General features: G+C 52.0%; 1 protein-coding gene across 1 annotated transcript in view; it reads left to right on the forward strand.

Annotated features, from left to right (window-relative positions):
* SWAP70 (switching B cell complex subunit SWAP70) overlaps positions 1-4,216 on the forward strand; it is a 95,282-nt gene extending 91,066 nt beyond the window's left edge. The window contains exons 10-12 of the mRNA XM_066250930.1: positions 1,027-1,225; positions 2,512-2,608; positions 2,943-4,216. Coding sequence (XP_066107027.1) covers positions 1,027-1,225; positions 2,512-2,608; positions 2,943-3,049 — 403 coding nt within the window. The 3' untranslated portion in view covers positions 3,050-4,216. The remainder of the gene's footprint in view (positions 1-1,026; positions 1,226-2,511; positions 2,609-2,942) is intronic.
* Positions 4,217-16,589: the final 12,373 nt, after the last annotated feature.

Here is a 16,589-nt window from a genome sequence, read left to right on the forward strand (position 1 = left end):
ACCTTGCAGGATGTCGTAGCGGGCATCTTTACAGTGGTATGGTTAGGGTTTGGCGATGGAGGAGTGGGGGGTGGTCAGGTAAGGGATGTGTAGTCTGTTCCTCTACTTCCTTTGCTGTTGGTTTTAGAATAGCAGACACTCTCGGGTAGTAGTAACCAGCCTGCTATGTGACTTGTTGCTGATGGTTGAGCCACTAGAGGTGCGTCCTGTCCTGGGCTGGCCCCTAACCACACAGTCTGGACTTTGGGTACAGGTTTGGGCCGTATGTTAGTTCAGTTTGTTTAAATACCTAGATACCTGGGAATTCCCAGAGAGGTAGCCGATTATTGTAACATTTTGGCGTCACACAGACCAGGATTGAAATCCATTGCTACTTGTACAATTTGATGTTTGACCGCTTCATCTGTAACGTAGACATAATAAACGCCTGTTCCGAGGGTGGCGGTGATGAAGGTAAAGCCTCCGCCTGTAGTAATTGTTCAGTTCATTGTTGACTATTATTCTATCTTTCATTAACGCCTTCTCTCACCTTCATTAGTTTAATTATCAGCCTTTTTCTTTGTCTTAGTTTTTTCCTAGATGAAAAGTGTTTGAATGTTACAGTAACCAGACAAATTTCAGAACTTGGTGCCACCACCTGCTGGGCGAATGGCCTGGTGCCAGTCACTGAACCTCTCCGCCTCCCGGTCTTCATCGCTCAAATGTGAATAATAGTACTTCAGCTTATTGTGAGGATTAATTTAGAAAAAAATATATTGAACTCTTGGCACATCAAGCCCTTCTTCACTGTTACTACATTTTTTTCATAAAAAGGTGAAACAGTTTGGAGCTGCACGCGTGGCCATGGGCTGGTCCTGTGCACATGGCTTCCTCTCTGGCTCCTGGCTTCCTCCGTGTGAAATGAGAGAGGTGGATTTGGACCTCAGCTATTCTTCTCTGCTCTAACATGCGTCCTTCCTGTGCTGGGCCAGGTGGGGACCCAGTGGGGACCCAGGCCCACGTGGCCCTGAGCTCTCCATGTTGCAGGTTGTTGGAGGAAGAGTCTTCCAAGAGGGCAGAGCTGGAGAAGTGGCACTTGGAGCAGCAGCAGGCCATTCAGACGACCGAGGCGGAGAAGCAGGAGCTGGAGCAGCAGCGCGTGGTGAAGGAACGGGCCCTCCAGGAAGCCATGGCCCAGCTGGAGCAGCTCGAGCTGGAGCGGAAGCAGGCGCTTGAGCAGTACGAGGTAGGCTTACTCCTGCAAACTGTGCATCTAAGTTTTTAAAAACAATTTTTAAATAAGAGAATCTTTGCTTAGCTGTAAGACATCGTAGTAAGAATTTTGCTTAGCTGTAATATTTCTAAGTAAAAAGAAAAGTTTTTATAGGTGATGAGGCATTCAGTTAAAGAGTCCAGTCGGGAGGCAGAAACCACATAGTAATTTGAACAGGGGAAACTTAACATAAACAAGTATTAACTGTAATGGGATTACCCACGAAGCGTTAAAGAAAATGCTGAGCCTGACCAGGCAGTGGCACAGTGGATAGAGCGTTGGACTGAGATGCTGAGGACCCAGGTTCGAGACCCCGAGGTCGCCAGCTTGAGCGTGGACTCATCTGGTTTGAGCAAAAGCTCACCAGCTTTTCGAGGGAGGGGTTACTCGGTCTGCTGAAGGCCTGCGGTCAAGGCACATATGAAAAAGCAATCAATGAACAACTAAGGTGTTGCAATGCGCAACGAAAAACTAATGATTGATGCTTCTCATCTCTCCATTCCTGTCTGTCTGTCCCTGCCTATCCCTCTCTCTGACTCTCTCTCTGTCTCTGTAAAAAAAGAAAAAAAAAAAGAAAATGCTGAGAATGCAGGAATGGCAGGTGCAGGAAGCAGCCACTGCCTCTAGGACAAACGGACAGCACCAGAACAGGGACACATCTGGAAGAGGGTCCCGTAAGCCCCATGCTGTGACCCAGACTCCTTGGGGAGGGCAGAGCCTTGGCCACTGGATGGCAGGAGAGCTCCGCGAGGTGCTGCGCCCTCAGAACTCACTGGGAAGCCGCCTGAGGGGCGCTGGCCGAAGCTGCCCACGGGGAGATGCTATATGGGTGTCTGCCATGCAGTGGGAGCCGCTGAGGAGCGAAGCCACCGCCTCCTTCAGTGTCCCTTCAGCACATCCCACTGACGTGGCTTAGTGCCTGCTGGTGAGGGAGAATTGTCCCAGCGGCACAAGCAGGACAATGAAGGGTGGATTTGGAGTCAAGAGCAGGCCACCATCCCAGTCCCCAGGATTTTGTGTTCATCTATAATTCGTGTGGGTTAGGTCTTCTGTGTGACCGCCGGCGGGTTGCTCACCTGCTCTCGAGTCCTGGTTTCCACACCTGTAAAGTAGGCGTGCTAATAGTTCCTGCTGCTTCCTAGCGTGGCTGGGAGGGTCAGTGAGAAAATCCGTAGACACAACTAAGTGACCAGCCTTTGGCCTTTGGCTTTGAAACTCCCAGTGTATTTAGTGTAATTCCAAATCTCCTTTTGTTCCAGGGAGTTAAAAAAAAGCTGGAGATGGCAACCAGTAAGACCAAGAGCTGGAAGGACAAAGTGGCCCAGCACGAAGGGCTCATCCGACTGATAGAACCAGGTAACTGCACTCTTTGACGCAGTCAGATATTTGTTCAGTTTATTTTTGTTTTAGTATGTGTATCCGAATTGTGCAAAGCAACTTCTTCGGCCTAAACATACAGAAACCAAGATGTTTGGGGTAAATTTCTCTGGACTGACCTGCCCTCTTACAGATAAAAAGGCCCTGGAACCCCTTTGTGGACCTTGGCTGGTTGTTCTGGCTGGTGGGACATTTATGGCTGTTCCTCAAGGAAGAAATCAAGTAGACTAATTACTCTTTCGTCTGTGGGAAGACGATAGCGTTAGTTGAAGAACATAGTACTTCCCGTGACTAAAGCACGTTTGTCTTTAAGGTCCCAAAAACCCTCACCTGATCACGAACTGGGGCATGGCGGCATTCACCCAGGCGGAGCTGGACGAGCGAGAGAAGAACTGGAAGGGAAAGAAGGGCACAGAGTGAGCGGTCCGCAGCGCCGCCGCCGCCGCCGAGGTGCCCGGTGCCGCTGGGCGGCTTCACGCGAAAGGCGAAGGAACTGGCTTTGCTGCTTCTGACTCTTTCTCCTTCAGCCTCTTCTTGGGTCCGTGTACTGAGGAAGCCTTGTTTATCTTCCTGCAAATAAAGGAAAAGGTCCGCATTGTCAGGCTGTTAATAGACTCATTGAAAACTTCAGCTTCTGGAAATTCCTTTGCCGCACTCAGATTCCCATCGAAGCGAGCAGCAGGCACACAGCGCTGTGGGCGTGTTTGGGGCGGAGCGGGGGTTTGCTCGGAATCAGAGCGCGATCGGCCTCGGTGGGCTAGGGCAGCCATCTCCCTCAGCACATTTCCTTCTCCGAGTGCCTCTTTCTAAACCAGACTGGCCAGTCTGCTTGCCATTGCGCGACAGGGCACAGGGGCTGCCCTTGACCGCAGCTGCTCCGACACAGAAGTCACCGGCTGCGCGTTGACTAAGCGGCCACAGCCCATGTGTGTGGCTCTGCAGGTTTCTGATGCACAGTGTCAGTGATTACACGCTGGCTTCAGTGGCACTAGGAGGCAGAAGTCCTTTCAAACCATGCGTTGCCTGAGATAGCTACAGTAAGTCCTTGCTTAACATCATCGGCAGGTTCTCCGACCTTAAGCAGAATGGCGTATAGCAAAACCGGTTTTACCATGGGCTAATTCGTAAAAACCGGCGTTACGTTTCTGTGGCACCACATCAACATTATAGCAGAACAAGGCTGAGCAAAATGACATTATTCAACGACCTGCTGTATTTATGAATAAAGCTCACTGATGAACTAGGTCAGCCCCGTCCGGAATGCTATGCTGTTACCGAATTCCTCCCGAGATTTAAAATGGTTTCAGCTGTCAGAGTTCTGACAGACCCCTTGGTTTTGTAGTCACTGTACAGAATATGCCAGGAGCGCGGGTGCTTGTCGTAACCAGGCCTTTTACTTAATAAACAGGAATATGATCATTTATAGGAATTCTATATGAAGAAAGTTTTAAAAATGTATGTTTGTCATGTTGAGAGGGAACAAAATATTTATAATTTTTAAACCTTCTTACCTAAATGTACAATGTAGTATCCTGAACTTTCTTAATTTTTTGCTAATTTTCTAAGGTATGTTAAAAATGTTTTGTATGGTTTTTTTTTAAATTGACTCAGTTAAGAAAAATTTTAAAACACCAGAACAACATACAATTAAAACTGATTTAATAAAATAGCAGGGTGAAGTTGTGTGTATGTGTGCATTTTTTTATACAACGGGATAGACTTGGTTTAGAGAAACTTCCTGAAAACACCGGGTATGGAGTTTGGGCCCCCACACCAGTGCCGCCACCAAGTTGGTGATGGCCTTGTGGCTGGTGTCTGAGTCACCGCTGTGGGAAACCGTGGCCCGTGTGGCTGCTCACAGCCGGGAACTTTCGGAATGATCTCTTCCTCCTTGTTGCCATTACCTCCAAATTCTCTCGCCCCTCCTTTCCCAAGTTCATTCTGTGCCTTCCAGTTTTTTTTTTTTTTTTTTTTTTTTTTTTTACAGAGACAGAGAGAGAGTCAGAGACAGGGACAGACAGACAGGAACGGAGAGAGGAGAAGCATCAATCGTTACTTTTTTGTTGCGCATTATGACATATTAGTTGTTCATTGATTGCTTTCTCATATATGCCTTGACCGCGGGCCTTCAGCAGACTGAGTAACCCCTTGCTCGAGCCAGCGACCCCTTGGGTCCAAGCTGGTGAGCTTTTGCTCAAACCAGATGAGCCCGCGCTCAAGCTGGCGACCTCGGGGTCTCGAACCTGGGTCCTCTGCATCCCAGTCCAATGCTCTATCCACTGCGCCACCGCCTCCTCAGGCTGTGCCTTCCAGTTTTTCTTTCAGTTTCACCAGAGTACGGTAAATCGTGTGGTTTTGTTTGTTTGGGGTTTATATGGTTGCTAAGTTAAAACGCTTGTTACGGACAAAGGAGGCCACTCGATCCCACTTGACTGTCCCAGAAAGCCGACTTCCCTCCTAGAGGAGAGAATGCACTGGTCGCTGCTTGTTGAAACTTGCTTCCCCACTGCAGAGATTCTCAACCAGGCCCGTTCTTGTCCCCCAGGGGACGTATGGCAATGTCTAGAGACATTTTTGGTGGTCAGAACCTGGGGGGAGGTTACTGACATCTAGTGGGTAGAGGCCAGGGATGCTGTCAAATGTCCCCCAATGCACAGGACAGCCCCCCGGTTACAAAGAATTGTCTGGCCTACAATGTCAATAGTGCCGAGGTTGAGAAAAACCTGCTCTACAGAAAGGCAAGTTCTATTGTCCAGAACACAACAGGCTATTTAAAATATATATTTTTAAATTTCATTTATTGATTTTAGAGCAAGAGGAAGGGGGAGAGAGAGAGACAAATAGAAAAATCGATCTGTTCCTGTATGTTCCCCAACCAGGGATCGAACCTACAACCTTTGTGTCTCTGGACGACACTAACCAACCAAGCTATCTGGCCAGGGCCAACAGGTTCTTGGAGGCAGGGTTTCCCTTTAAGGCGTCCCAGGAGCGGACCTCCCTGGTGTAAATGGGGTGCACTTGGAAGGGAGTGGCCACTGGCTCTGAGCAGACAGCAGTGGGCAGGAGCTTTGGCTCACGAGTAGGCCGTGTGCTTCAGAAACGAAACATCTCAACACAGATCGAAGGGAACTGCTTCGCATATGTTCAAAGGTCTGTAATGCAGGTTGCTGAGGTGTGAAGTGTGAAAGCTGCCATCACCTTGATTTCTCCCCTGAGTGGCTACACCCAGGGAGGGTCCATCAGAACCATTCAGCAGCTGGTGAGGGATAAGTTCAGACTTACTGCCAAGCTGGTCATCACCTCCTAGAGCGCTGGAGCCTGTTCCGCTGGGCAAAGCCTCCCTCCTGCCTTCAGGGCCGTGCCAGCAAGGCACAGGTGCCCGAGTGGAGCGGAGCAAGGGTCCGGTTCGGGTCAGGCCACATGGAAGGGGAGAAGAGGCTCTGCCCAGCTTTCCCCAGTCATAGCACGTGCTCAAAACTGATTGAAAGGATCAATCTTGGGATTTGCTTAAGAAATAGGTTTCTTTCCCTGTCTACTTCCTTATTTAAGGTCTACCGGAAAGTTCTGTTCATTTTTGGAATAAAACAAAATACAAATTTTTCTTACCGTCAATAAACTTTATTAAATAATATAATTGCCATTATTATTAATGGTTTCTTGCCAGCGTGAGGACAATTTGTATATCCCATTTTTGAAAAATATTTTATCTTTTAATGCAAAAAATTGAACCAGTGCTTGTTTGATATCTTCATTTTTGAATTTTTTGCCCTTAAAAAAATTTTGTAAGGACAAAAACAAGCGATAGTCAGAGGGTGCTAAGTCTGGGGAATATGGTGGATGTGACAGACATGCTTCTGTAGCATTTCTTCTTTGTTGAAATTTGTAAAAACTATAGTGGCATAAATGAACTATCAGTAGCCATGGGTACACTATCGCTTCACACATAAGACTAACGTGAATCAACTTTGTTTTAGTTAATTTGCTACGTCAGTATGTATACATTAAGTGATAAAAATAGAGAGGCACACATGTGCCAAATAAATGTGCTTACGTGTCGAAACTTGTGATAGAAACGGACAGAACTTTCCGGTAGATCTTTTTTGAGAGGAAGTGGGGGTGGGGGAGAGCAGCATCAACTCACTGTCCTACCTACTTGTGTACCCATTGATTGCTTCTTACATGTGCCCTGATTGGGGCTCAAACTGGTGACCTCGGGGTCAAGCCGGCACCCTTGGGATCAAACCATAGCCCTCATGCCCTGGCCAGTTGGCTCAGCGGTAGAGCGTCGGCCTGGCGTGCGGGGGACCTGGGTTCGATTCCCGGCCAGGGCACATAGGAGAAGCGCCCATTTGCTTCTCTACCCCCACCCCCTCCTTCCTCTCTGTCTCTCTCTTCCCCTCCCGCAGCCAAGGCTCCATTGGAGCAAAGATGGCCCGGGCGCTGGGGATGGCTCCTTGGCCTCTGCCCCAGGCGCTAGAGTGGCTCTGGTTGCGGCAGAGCGACACCCCGGAGGGGCAGAACATCGCCCCCTGGTGGGCAGAGCCTTGCCCCTGGTGGGCGTGCCGGGTGGATCCCGGTCGGGCGCATGTGGGAGTCTGTCTGACTGTCTCTCCCCGTTTCCAGCTTCAGAAAAATACAAAAAAAAAACACAAAAAAACCCAAAAAAACACACACACACACACAAAAAAAACCATAGCCCTCAGGATCTAGCTGGTGACCAACGGATCTAGCTGGTGACCTCTGCTCCGGGAGGACACTCCATCCACTGCACCACTGGCCACACTTTACTTTCTTCTTTATATATTCCTTTTGAAACCTGTAAAAGTCACCCCTCACCTTTGGGAAGTTATTTGGTAGCATCTATTAAAAGCTAAAGATGACAGCCGCCTCCTGGGCCAGGAGGACGAAGCATGTGTCCACCACAGACCCTATGAGGAGGCTCACAGCAGCTTGTTTAAGGTGGCCCCAAACCAGAAGCAATGCGAATGCCCATCCGTACAGAGTAGATCAATGGATTGTGGTATAGCCAGATAGTGCTACACTTTAATTACAATAACATATCACCCATATCACTGAGAGATGCAACAACATGGATGAATCTCACAGACATTATGTTGAACAAGGAAGCCAAACACAGAACATACTGAATGATTCCATGTACAGTATATTAATTTCCAGAACTGGCACAGCTAATACGCGGCTTTCGAGGTCAGAATGGTAGTTACCCAGGGGTGTTAACTGGAAAAGGGCACAAGTGGACCTCCTGGGAGGCTGGACGTGGGTAGTGCTTATCCAAGTATAATAAATGTATTAACTTTACATCCAAGATTTGTGGAGTTTACTGCTTGTAACCTAGTGCCTCTAGAATGCTACAACTGGTTAGTCCCTAGAGGTCAGTGGGTCTCAGTTTGCAGAGAAGGACCCAGAGGGGACAAATCAGATCCACACTGGAACTCCTGGCCCTTCTCCAGGATGCGGGTCACCACACCACCTACCTCCTCACAGGTCCTTTAAATATATTTGGGTGTCAAACGTTTTTAGATTGGTGCTTCTGTCCCCCATCGTCCCGCTAGCTGCATGTCTATGCTCTAGTTCCCTGCTCAGCCTCTACTGGCCTTTTCAAGGTGGCTGAGTCTTTGGCCCTGGGTCATGGGGACATGGTGGGAGACACTAAGTTCCAGCAGGGCCAGCCTCAGATTCCTCTTCTGTCCCCACTGCATAGATACAGCACGCTGTCTCTTAGGGTTGTGTGCCCACAGGAATGAGGGCCTTCCTATCCAGTTATGTCCACCTCCTCCACAGCAGGCCACAAGGCCCTGCTGAAGGCTGGGATGTGCGGAATGGGGAGAGGGAGGCTTTGTTTAGTAAACTCCCTTCTGTTCAGTCCCCAGCCCGGCAGCCTGCCCCCACCCCCATCTGAATCCCTCATTTCCTGTCCCCTGTCACCCTGATTCTTAGCCAACACTCTCTGCTTTGACAGCAGCCCATGCTGGGTCTCTGAGAGCAGGCCTCCCCGGGCCCCACCTTCCACATTTACCCTCCTCTGCTCTCATGGTCTCTGCCCCTCCTGATCGGTCAGCCAGGACTGCCCTGGGCTAGCTCCCCTGTGAAGACACACGGTCGGCCCACAGACTGGTTTTGGAGGAGCCATGACTGCTGCCACCCCGGTGCTCGCCTGTCTCTCCACTCTCTTCAGGAGCCCAGGCCCAGCCCCTTCCTCTCACACAGCATCTCTGCCCAGTGCTGCCCACTGGGCTCTCTGGTCTCATTTGGAAAGCATTTGTGCCTGAAATATTTGTCTGCAAGAAACACACAGGCTATTCGGGAAAGGTGTATGGGTGGGAGATTTCATCCCCGAGGCCTGAGGCCCCAGACTCCTCACAGCTCAGTTAGCTGGGAAGATGGCTAAAAAGACAGTGTGATGGCTTCGTTTTAGAGTGACTGCCCTCACAGCCTGAGGGTATAAGTGGGCAGTTCTTGGCCTTCAAAAATACTGAGTTGGGCCTGACTAGGTGGCGGCGCAGTGGATAGAATGTTGGCATGGGACAAGGAGGACCTAGGTTTGAAACCCCAAGGTCACTAACTTGAGCCAGGGCTCATCCAGCTTGAGCATGGGGTCACCAGCTTGAGCACGGGGTCACCAGCTTGAGTGTGAGATCATAGACATGACCCCATGGTTGCTGGCTTGAGTCCAAAGGTTGCTGGCTTAAAGCTCAAGGTCACTGGCTTAAAGCCCAAGGTCGCTGGCTTGAGCAAGGGGTCACTCGGTCTGCTGAAGGCCCCCCAGTCAAGGCACATGTGAGAAAGCAATCAATGAACAACTAAGGTGCTGCAATGAAGAATTAATGCTTCTCATCTCTCTCCCTTCCTGTCTGTCCTTATCTGTCCCTCTCTTTGTCGCTCTGTTTCACTGTCTCTCTCTCACTTAAAAAAAAGAACTGCCTGACCTGTGGTGGCGCAGTGGGATAAAGCATCAACCTGGAACACTGAGGTTGCCGGTTCGAAAACTTGGGCTTGCCTGGTCAAGGCACATATGGGAATTGATGCTTCCTGCTCCTCCCCTTTCTCTCTCTCTCTCTCTCTCTCTCCTCTCTGAAAATTGAATAAATAAAATCTTAAAAAAAAAAAAGAGAAAGAGTGAATCCTTAATAAAAAAAAAAAAGAACTACGTTGGAAAGGAGCCTGTTTTCACAGTGACGCACACCTGGGTTCTACCTTACTGTGTCACCTTAAGTGAGTTAGATTTGCGGTCTGTGTTCTCTGAGTGATATCGCACAGGTAACAGGTTCTCTCAGTGTCACGACTGGAGGCACATGTGTCCGTGAAGGTTTCTCTGTGTTGCAGAAGCACACTTCACCCCTGACATTTCATCTTGGTGCATTTTCTTGAGAAAGCCATGTGATGCGGGGCTTTCCATCTTGGCCAGGCCAGGCCACAGAATGGGGATTTTGAGGGTGGACTGGCAAGTTCTGAGAAAATCCCACAGGTGACTGAGGTCAGTCATGCAAGAGGCTGGAGAGTTTGGGAAACACCAGGTGCTCTTTTTGCACTTCCACAGGCAGGTGCCACCTCCAAGGTGTCCTGCAAAGGCAAGTATTTGACCCGTTTGAATGGCTGAGTGAACAAATGAGGCCTTAGGATGGGGGCTCCCTCCCAGAAAGGGTCCTACTTCCTCAGTCACAACAGCTTTTTGGGGCCTAACCAGGTCATGAGGTGGAGCTCAAGGGCCTGTGACCGCTGCTGCCCAGCAGAGCCCGAAGGACCCCCGCCTCCGCTTTCCCCTCAGGGATCCCGTGGCTTCCTCGGTGGCCATGATGCTTTTCTGCTGCGGGGACCAGAGCGGTCACTCTGCCTCCCAGGCGCCCCCAGCAGTGTGGCTCCCACCGCCGCGTCTGATGATGCTCTCACCGATTCTGCCTCAGTAGCAGCGGGGTGAGGCTCCCACTTCTGCCCTGATGAACCTTCTCAGAGGCAAGTCCAGAGCTCCTTAAGGACAGGGCGTTGGCCATTCATGGCTGCCGTGCCAGCACATGGCACCTAGTACGTGCCTAGTAAATACTGGCTTTAAATGACCTCTTTCTAAAATAAATCCCTATCCTCAAATAATCATTGATACAGTCTGACCTGTGGTGGCGCAGTGGATAAAGTGTCGACCTGGAAATGCTGAGGTTGCCGGTTCGAAACCTTGGGCTTGCCTGGTCAAGGCACATATGGGAGTTGATGCTTCCTGCTCCTCCCCCCCTTCTCTCTCTCTCTCTGTCTCTCTCTTCTCTCTCTCTCTCTCCTTTCTAAAATTAATAAATAAAATTTAAAAAAAATCATTGATACAGTCCTCGTATGTCCTCGGAGACAACACAGCAAGGTTTCTTGTCCATCTGGAGCACTGACCCCACCCTATCCTGAGGGTGGGGACAATTTTTCCTTTCCTCTTACAAAAAGTTAGTCTCAGCATATGTGAAGGATGGCTCATCAACCCCAAAGCCTTGAGTCCTTGTCCCCATTTATCCCACAGACTTCATGCAAATAAAGATACTGGAAACTAGGCCCAGACGTGCAGATTCCCTTGACAGACAGGCCAGTGAGGCCCCCCATGTGATTCTTTAAAAATGAAGTTTGTAGATTTTTTTCTTAGCACAAAGTAATACATACCCAGTGTGGAAACAGAAAGAGAATACAATGCCAGCCCTGGCAGGTTGGCTCAGCGGTAGTGTCAGCCAGTACGTAAGTCCTGGGTTGGATTTGGTCAGGGCACACAGGAGAAGTGACCATCTGCTTCTCCCTGCCCCTTCCCCTCCAGCAGCCGTGGCTCCAATGGTTGGAGCATGTTGGCTGGGGCACTGAGGATGGCTGCCTGGCCTCTCCTCAGGCGCTAGAATGGCTTGATTGGGGAGCAAGGAAGCAGCGGCCCCAGATGGGTAGAGCATAGCCCGGTAGGGGGCTTGGCGGGTGGATACCGGTAGGGGCGCATGTGGGAGTCTGTCTCTCTGCCTCCCCACCTCTCACTTAATAACAACAACAATAGTAAATAATAAAAATAAGAATAAAACGGGCACGCTGACCCCACAGACAACCCTACCAGGATCTCACACGCGCAGCCCCCAGGCCCACATTTCGGCTTGTTTAAAAGAGGAACAAGCCCACGCCTTCATCAGGGACGATCCCACCACCCAGCGGGTGAGAAGATCCAGACCCTGGGCAGAGGAATGGTCACGCTTTGGGGAAAACGACCTTGTCCGTGCCCTGGCACGCGGGGTAAGGCGAAGCCAGAGGCGGCCGCCAGGGGGCAGGCGTGCGCTGCGGACCCCATGCAACCTGGAGTGCCGCCTGAGCCGTCCTGCTGGCTGTCCTAATGTCCTGCTGTCCGATCCCGGCAGGACCGTGCGGCACGGCCTCATCCCTTTCCTTTCTCAGAAGGGAGGCGGCTGCTCTGGGGCGGGGGAGGGGGCAGTGGGTCACCGCCACGTCTGCCAAGGGCTCAGGGGACCCGCAGGCGCTGAGCCGACCGGGAGCCAGCCAGCCCTGCTTTCTCATTTTATCAACAGCCCAGAAAGTTGGCACTATTTTACAGATGAGGAAAGTGAGGCCCAGAGAGTGAGTGAGGCTGTTGCCCCAGGGGTCACAGGCAATGACAGATCCGGGACAAAAACCATGTGTCCTGACTCCAGAGCCTCTCCCAGCCATTTCTGGCATGTACTGGGGGCCGCAAGTGCAGGCCTGCCTGGGAGCACCTGGGGGAGAGGATGGTCAACTCCCTGTTCCTCCTCGGCCCATGAGGATTTCCTCCTGGGGGCCTAAGGAGGGTCTCCTGGCACCTTGAGTCATGTTGGTTGTGAGTGCTTCTCCCCCCTCCTCCGCCCCCAGCCTGGGCTCTGATTCTGCAAGTGCCTTGGAAGGGGCAGCCCTCTCCCCCGGTGTCTCCCTGACCGGCTGGCTGAGGCCGGGATGCAGGGTCCGGGTGGGAGAGGGGGAGCAGGAAGGCAGCCAGCGAGCAGGGGCCTGTTTCCTGACTGGTTTGACCCCGGCTGTCCCTGCGGAGGCCCCAGCAAACAGAGCAAGGTCATCCAGGGCGAAATTCCAGCCTGAGGCCCGAGCGGTTACTTCAGTTTTACCGATAAGGCTCAAGAAGGGACAGAGAGTGTCCTCCCCACACCCACACCCTGTCAGCACCTCCAGTCTTGTGAAGCCTCCGCTGCAGACAGCCTGCCTGGAGAAGAGACAAAGATAGACCCGGGACAGATAAGGGGAGAGACAGCGGGAGAGACAGGCCAAGGAGCACAGAGGGAGAAGATGGGAGGACAGGGCGGGGGCTCAGCCCAGGCAGTGGGTCCGGGCCTGGAGGTCAGAAACGGTCCCGGGCTGTGCTTGCAGAGGCCACAGCTGGGCGCAGGTGCTGGGAAGAGGCAACCATGGCAGAAACAGAGGGCTTTCTGGTGTGGCAGGGAAATGGATTGGGCTGGCACCTCTGCATTTCTGGGCCTGGTTCCTGACTAGTGCCCACCTGGGACTGGGTGAGGTGGTGGAGGAGTGGATGTGGGGTGTGGCCTCCCAGCCTCCAGGAACCAGGCCAGAGAGGTTGGGAGGTGGGACCCTGTACCTGTGGTGGAGGGGCAGTGTGTGGGGGGTGGGGTGGGGAAGGGACTAACGCAGCTGGACCCAGGCTGGTGAGTCTCTCTGGCTTCCCAGAAGCTTCTGGCTTGGGGGCTTTACCCCCTGCACACTATGATAGGATGTTTGCACCCAACACTGGCTGTCGGGCTTGGCGAGGGAGCAAGGCCATAAAGTCACAGCTGGCCTGTGGGTGCCCAGTCACCATATACAGCTGAGTCACAACCACTTCTCCCACCCCCTGGGGGCTCATGCCCGCACACAGACACATCCACACGGGTACCTACCGACGCCGTGTGCCGCTGAGTCATCGCTGCCTTCTCAGAGAGCACGTGCCTGCACACACGTGCACACAGATGCCCACGCAGGCCGCATACACCTGACTGAGTCAGCAGCAGCATCGAACGCTGAGGGGTGGGTGGGGGCACTGAGAGTATGTTCTGCCATTTGTATTTAGACACAGATAGCTAAATATATGCACGTACACGTGCTCACCTTACCACTTGTTGTGCCTCCTCCATCACACTGAGAGATCAGTAAATATTTGTGGAATGAAAAACTGCGTGAACGAATAAACAAGTGACCATATGAGCAACACCCGCCCTGCTGGGACACCAGGTGAGATTGGTTGGGGCAGCGCTGTAGGATATGAGCAACACCCACCCTGCTGGGACACCGGGTGAGATTGGTTGGGGCAGCGCTGTAGGATATGAGCAACACCCGCCCTGCTGGGACACCGGGTGAGATTGGTTGGGGCAGCGCTGTAGGATATGAGCAACACCCACCCTGCTGGGACACCGGGTGAGATTGGTTGGGGCAGCGCTGTAGGATATGAGCAACACCCACCCTGCTGGGACACCGGGTGAGATTGGTTGGGGCAGCGCTGTAGGATATGAGCAACACCCGCCCTGCTGGGACACCGGGTGAGATTGGTTGGGGCAGCGCTGTAGGGTGGTTCTTAAGTCTGTGTCTGTAGGGAGTTGTTGTGCTCCAAATATAGCCTCCGTGGGCGGGCAGGGAGCCAGGGCTCCCTCCCAGACCTGGACTTGACTGGGCTGCAGGCCCAGCCTCTGCAGAGTTGGAGAAAATTACCAGAGACAAGGCCCCAGCGTTCGGCAGCCAGGGCTGAGCTGTGAGACTGGAGTTGGGTGACTGTGTACTCTGGAATTGTCCCTTGGTAAAGGCCTTGATCTGTAGAAGAGAGGGCTCTGCAGATGGGTCTGGAAAGAGCTGGTTCTGGGTTGGGCCTCCTGGGAACTCCTGGGGACTCCTTGCCTTGGACGTCATGGGGCAAGGACATCACCGAGAACTGGGGCAAGCACAGAGCCTGGGCCCCCCTGGGCATGGCTGCGCTCCAGGGCTGCCCCCTGTGTCTCCTGGAAACTTCCTTTCTCTACCTGCTATGCCTCTGCCCTAATTCATCATCTAGAATATTGTGGTGTTAGCCCAACTAGTCTTCTTGCCTTTAGACTACTCCCCTCTAATACTTCTTATTCATAGCTCCCTGTGTTGTTTTTCTAAAATACAGATATGATTATGTGACATTTCTGCTCACAGTCCTCCATAGCTCCCCAGTGTTTAGCAATAATATTGGACTGCCTTAGCCTGGTGCTCAAGACGCTTCACCTTTCGGCCGCCCCACTCCACCCTGTAGGTTTTGAAAGTCTGCTGTCAGAGGGAGTCATTGGTTATGTGCTGAGGGGTAGATGAATGGACTCTAGGCTGATGGAAGCTACAGCGATGGAAGGACTCATGGACTGTTTGATTTGTAGACAGAGGATTAGCTGTCTGGTGGACTGGCAGGCTGGGTGTAGGATGGTGGTACGGATGGGTGGGAGGCTGCAAGTCAGGACTACTTTGATTGCAATGAACAAACACCCAAACATGATCAGGAAATGGCAGGGAAAATTGTGAGGATACCATGTGCAACCTCATGGACCTCGCTGCCCTTCAGGCCTCATGAAACCGGAACTGGCAGGTCAGAAACGGCCGCTCCGCCCCCATCTCCCAAGGAGACGGGCTGTCACCACTCGCTGGCTTGGCCTCCCTCCTCCCAGCCCAGCGGCCTTCCTCGTGGCCACTCTGCCTCCTTCCTTCCACAGAGTGTCATCAGGTGTGGATTTATGTGCCTGTTTGTACCTTGGCAATACTTCTATGTGAAAGTAGACTGCAAACAAAATAAACTTACTGACCAGTCAGGAGGCTCCTGCAGGAATCGGGTGGGAGGTGGACCCAGGCGGTTTGGACTAGGGTGGCAGTGGTGAAGGTGGTGACAAGCAGTCCAGATGAGGGTGTATTTTGAAGGTGGAGTTATCAGGATTTTCTGAGAGATGGGCTATGGGCATGAGAGAAGGGAACTTTCTGTCAAGGACGACTCTAAGACCTGGGCAGCTGTGAGGTGGCGTTTCCATCCCTAAAGAGGAGAAGCACGCTTTCTATTATTTTGGCGGGAGGGAGAGTGGGGAGGGGGGTTCCCTTTAGTCATGAGCTCACTGCGAGGCCTGCAGACACTCCGTGAAGAGGTTAAGGGCAGCTGGGTAGATGAGTGTGGGGGTCAGGGCAGAGGTTTCAGCTGGATTCCAGGGTGGGACTTCTTGCTGGCTAGCATGAGGTGGTACTTAAAGCCACGAGACCCCTGAGACCATCTGGCAAGAGTGAAAATAGAGTTGGCTCAGGGAGTGCAGTGTTCTAGTTTGGCTGAACGACCAGCACAGGAGAGCTGGCCAGTGGGGTTGAAGGAAAACCAGATCTCAGAGTGAAGAAAGTGTCCGAAGCCAGAGAGAATGAGTGTTGTCAACGCTGCTGATGGTTCCAGTAAGATGAGGCTGGAGCGAATGGCACACAGAAGAGTCTTAACTCTCACTCATGACCAGCGTTTGTATGGCTGCCCCTTAGGGAAGGTGGTCCCGCTCCACTCCGCTGTGGACCTGGGGACATGTGGGATGATGTGGCCACCCAGCCCCACCCTTCGGCAGAGGCGGCTTTGTGCCTGTCCTGGATAATGAGGGGTTACTGCAGGGACGCAGGGGCGCCTGGCAGCACCCATGTCACCCGAGCCGCAGTCGCTCTGGCCCCAGCTCTCGCAAGGCGGAGGCAAACAGCAGGCTTAATGGGAAACTCTGTGGGACAGCAGCCCACATTGTTCAGGGCGGGCTCTGGAGCTTGGAGTGACCTGACTTTTCAAGGAAACCTGCCATCTGTACTCTGAGCGGATGACTGGCTGTCTGTCCCCTCTCACACTGACAACCTTTTTAGGGCAGAGTCTCATGCTACTTGAATTGTAAGTGTCCTATGTGTATGGTTTGTACACACACTTAACATGTCACACAGAAGCATCTATGTATTTATGGCAGTG

Source organism: Saccopteryx bilineata, chromosome 1, assembly GCF_036850765.1.
Source record: "Saccopteryx bilineata isolate mSacBil1 chromosome 1, mSacBil1_pri_phased_curated, whole genome shotgun sequence".
In the NCBI taxonomy this organism is placed as follows: domain Eukaryota; kingdom Metazoa; phylum Chordata; class Mammalia; order Chiroptera; family Emballonuridae; genus Saccopteryx; species Saccopteryx bilineata.